General features: G+C 52.8%; 1 protein-coding gene across 1 annotated transcript in view; it reads left to right on the forward strand.

The window, feature by feature from the left end:
* LOC102858497 overlaps positions 1–4,231 on the forward strand; it is a 46,816-nt gene that overhangs the window by 41,518 nt on the left and 1,067 nt on the right. Inside the window, exons 17-20 of the mRNA XM_006903038.1 lie at positions 2,359–2,739; positions 2,975–3,149; positions 3,433–3,582; positions 3,880–3,951. Of these exons, the coding sequence (XP_006903100.1) occupies positions 2,359–2,739; positions 2,975–3,149; positions 3,433–3,582; positions 3,880–3,951 (778 nt within the window). The remainder of the gene's footprint in view (positions 1–2,358; positions 2,740–2,974; positions 3,150–3,432; positions 3,583–3,879; positions 3,952–4,231) is intronic.

The following is a 4,231-nucleotide window of genomic DNA, read 5'->3' on the forward strand; positions in this document are numbered from 1 at the left end:
GATGACCTGCTTCCTGCTGGGACTGAGGATTATATCCATATAAGAATTCAACAGAGAAACGGCAGGAAGACCCTTACAACTGTCCAAGAGGTCGCTGATGATCACGATAAAAAGAAACTAGTGAAGGCGTTTAAGAAGTTTGCCTGCAATGGTGCTGTGCTTGAGCATCCAGAATATGGAGAAGTAATTCAGCTGCAGGGTGACCAGCGCAAGAACATGTGCCAGTTCCGTGTAGAGACTGGACTGGCTGAGGACGACCAGCTGAAGGCTCATGGGCTTTAAGCGCTTGTGGCTCACTGAAACTTACGTGAGGATTTCCTTGCAATGAGTAGAAAATTTCCCTTCTGTCCCTTGTCACAAGTTTAAAACTTCACAGCTTGTATAATGTAACCATTTGGGGTCCACTTTTAACTTGGACTAGTGTAACACTTTCATGCAATAAACTGAAAAGAGCCATGCTGTCTAGTCTGGAAGTCCCTCATTTAAACAGAGGTCAAGCAGTAGGCACCTGACAGTGTCCCGCCTGAAACAAAGCAATAACGTGATGTTTCAGCCAAACACACATCCCCAAGATCATAGATGGCTATGTCTAGCCCAAAATGCCCCTACTCCCAAAAGAAGGCCAACCCAGCACCTGAGCACCCCTAGATGGAGCTGAGAGGATGGGGTGAGGCTGCTGTACCCCTAGAAGGAGCTGTGATAACGAAAGATCATTGGTGTCTTCAGCCCAGCAAAGCAGGCAGAGCTTAGGAGTGAGATGGGACATCTATCCACCGCCAGGGTCTTAGTTCTTTCTGACCAGACATAATCCTGAAGCCTTGTCTGTCCCAGAATACACCAGGATGTGAGGCAAACTTCAGAGTTAAACTTTTGACAAGGGAACAAGCTGACATATCAGTCCAAGCTAGCTGTAGAGCTTGCAGCTTGATAGCAACAGCAGCCCAATGCCCTGTGCAGGAACAACTTGTTCTCCCCCCACCACCGTTTTCAGTTTTAATGTTATGTATTTAAACTTATTTAAATAAAATTTGTTTTCAGAAACAAAAAAAAAAGTCCACATAAGAGAAAGATGGGCACTTTCCTCCCACACCATTAACCGCCTCTGAAAACCTGTTGGAGGGTCAGCTATGAGTTGGTTCTGACTTGATCATACTCAACAATTGCTTCAAATGGTCAGAATTTTTCATTCAACTCAGAATAGTAAGGGAATGCAATGTCACTTGTCCCATAGAACTTATCTCCGAAATTAGTAGTAATGTAAAAAAATAATCTTTTGGAAAGGAATGTTGCCAGTGTATTGAATCTGTTGAGTATAGGAATGCATGACTCTGTCTGCGTAAGATGACCAACTACCTCTGTTGATGGTGGGAGTGAAAGAATGAATGATAACACAAGTCTATAAATGAAAACTGTCCAAGTGTAGGGAAGAACACCTTGATAAAATGCTGTAACAGGAATAACGGTTCTGATAAGAAAAATTGATTGATTTACTCAGAAATGATAGTGCAGTTGGATGGCAAATGTCAAGTTAAAATGACAGGATTGAGACTTGAACTTTTGACCGATCTGCACACCCTAAACTTACTCCTGCCCAGAGTGCCGTTGGGCCCCTCCCCTCTGAAGACATCCTTCCCTCTCCCGCTTTTTGGACCACTCCAAGGGACAGGTTCCAAGGCTTCCTCGGACAGGCTTGAGGACTGGTCATGATCTGACCAAAACTCCTCCCAGCTCAGTATTGCTGGAAGGAGAACTTGAAGCCTTGATTCATGGAGCCCGTTTAGAAATGGAAGCCATCCATTCTCTGGGTAGCATAGAGCGAACCTCACAGTGGTTCTGTCCGCATCCTTGGGAGCACAGAACGGACCTGTCCTGCCTGACGGACTTCCGGAAGGACCTGCTCTCCTCCTTATCGGCCCATCATGGGGCTCTCCATGCTCAGCCTCACTTGGCTTCTGCTTGTGCTGACCACACGAGCCGTCTGCTGTGGTCAGTGTCCTTACAGCCACCTGACATGCACTTGGTTCCTCACTTTGTGAAGTCCCACCTGCAGCACCTCTGCACCCCACAGAGCGTGGTGAACTCAGTCTCCTCACCTGACAGCCACTGGTGTCAGCCCAACCCAGGAGGTCCTGGTGCCTTTTCTCTGCTTGCCCACCCCGTCTCCCAGTAATGACCTCCACCTTGTACCGAATGTTTGCCATTTGCTGGATGATGATCTTCCAAGGCTTTTTTTGACATCCCCACAGTCTCCCAGCCCCTGGCCCCAGGGCCCTCTTTCTTTTGTCCTTTGGGCCTTTAAATAACTTGCATTCCTAGGCAGTGTCCCTGGTCAACAGACTGACTTAGTGTTTTCTGCAGATTACTTCCAGAAACTCCAGCAAGACTATGCACACAAAGATGCCGTCCCCACTGCGTCCTCCGACGCTAACCCCTGTGGACCCCGCAGCCACCTTGGAGGAGCTGGAGGCCGCCCGCCTGAGCTTCCGAAGCTTCCGCTACCAGGAAGCAGCTGGGCCCCTCGAGGCCCTGGCCCGGCTGCGCCAGCTGTGCCACCAGTGGCTGCGGCCCGAGGCTCGTTCCAAGGAGCAGATGCTGGAGCTGCTGGTGCTGGAGCAGTTCCTGGGGGTGCTGCCCCCCGAGATCCAGGCCTGGGTTCGTGAGCAGCATCCAGGCACCCCTGAGGAGGTGGTGGCCCTGGTGGAAGGCCTGCAGCATGACCCTGGGCAGCTCTTGGGCTGGGTGAGTGTGACCAGCAGTGGCCCAGCCTTGCAGTGGCTTTTGGGAAAAGTGTTCAATTATGATTAAGCAGATAAACCTCACTGGCTTGCAGTATTGCCACTGCCCAAAGCTTCAGAGGTTTTTGGAAGGGACAAAATGATAGAACCCATCAGAAATCTGTTACTTGATTAAAACAACGTTAAAATGGAGAGAGAGGGGAGAAATGCTAGAACCCTGAGACTTGCCTCTTCCTCAGATCACGGCCCATGTCCTAGGGCGTGAAGTACCTCCAGCACCCCAGAAGGCCGAAGTGTCGTCAAGTCTCCTCCCTTCGGGCTCCGCAGAGCCCTGTGGGGCAGCCCCTGGGGAGGGTCCAGCCCAGCTCAGCTGCAGCGTGAAGGAGGAGCCAGCTGTTGGCAGGCAGCAGATGGGTGAGGGGGGCCACGGCAGCCCTGGGGGTTCACCCTTGCTTCCAGCTCCCCTGGCCTGCCCACTTCCAGCTCAGTCTTCCAGGAGGGAACTTGAAGATGAGAGGCCAACCTGTTCATCCCTCCTTCCTGCCAGGATGCAGGTGAGCAGTCCCCCCATCCCTGCCAGCACTCCAGGCTCAGGGCTGGCTGTGGCTCTCAGCTGGAGGGAAGGATGCTGGCACTTGGCTTTCTTGTGGGTTGGTTTTCTTGAGGAGTCTTGATGCTCCTGACTCCCATCATGCAGCACTAGATCATCTGGACGCCGTGGGGTGGGCAGGTGCACATGGTGACCTGCTCGTGTCCCTGCAGGAGGAATGGGGGCTGCTGGATGCATCACAGAAGGAGCTGTACTGGGACGTGATGCTTGAGAAGTACGGGACTGTAGTCTCCCGGGGTGAGGACCTGGGCTTCCCCATCCCTCCCCCTCTCCTCTACCCCTTTGCATGCCCTGGTCCCCATCCCTCCCCCTCTCCTCTACCCCTTTGCATGCCCTGGTCCAGCTCTTGTCTCTGGTCCTGGGGGCTGAGCATCCCAGGAAAGTCTGGGGAGAAATTGCAGGCAGCCCCTCCCCTTTCATCTGTTCCTTCTGGTTTTGTCACCTCTGAAGCCCAGCCCACTTCCCTCTGCCCCCACACTTTCCCTGCTTGTTCCCTCTTGAAGCTTTTGCCTTTCCGCTGTGCCTGATCAGCAGGGGCGCCGCCTAAGCCAGAGCTACCTGTTGTGGCTGAAGCAGGAGTTCCACGTGGGACAGAGAGCCACCCAGGTGAGTACTGGCCTGCCTCGCGCGTGTGTGTGTTTGTGCCTGCCTCGTGTGTGTGCCTGCCTCGTGTGTGTGCGCCTGCCTCGTGTGTGTGTGTCTGCCTCGAATGTGTGTGTGCCTGCCTTGAGTGTGAGAATGTGTGTGTGCGCGCGCCTGCCTCGTGTGTGTGCCTGCCTTGTGTGTGTGTACCTGCCTCGTGTGTGTGCCTGCCTTGTGTGTGTGTGTACCTGCCTCGTGTGTGTTTCCCTGCCTCGTGTGTGTGCGCCTGCCTTGTGTGTGTGTG

Source organism: Elephantulus edwardii, unplaced genomic scaffold (genome assembly GCF_000299155.1).
Source record: "Elephantulus edwardii isolate Elephantulus edwardi_28Jun2011 unplaced genomic scaffold, EleEdw1.0 scaffold00496, whole genome shotgun sequence".
NCBI lineage: Eukaryota > Metazoa > Chordata > Mammalia > Macroscelidea > Macroscelididae > Elephantulus > Elephantulus edwardii.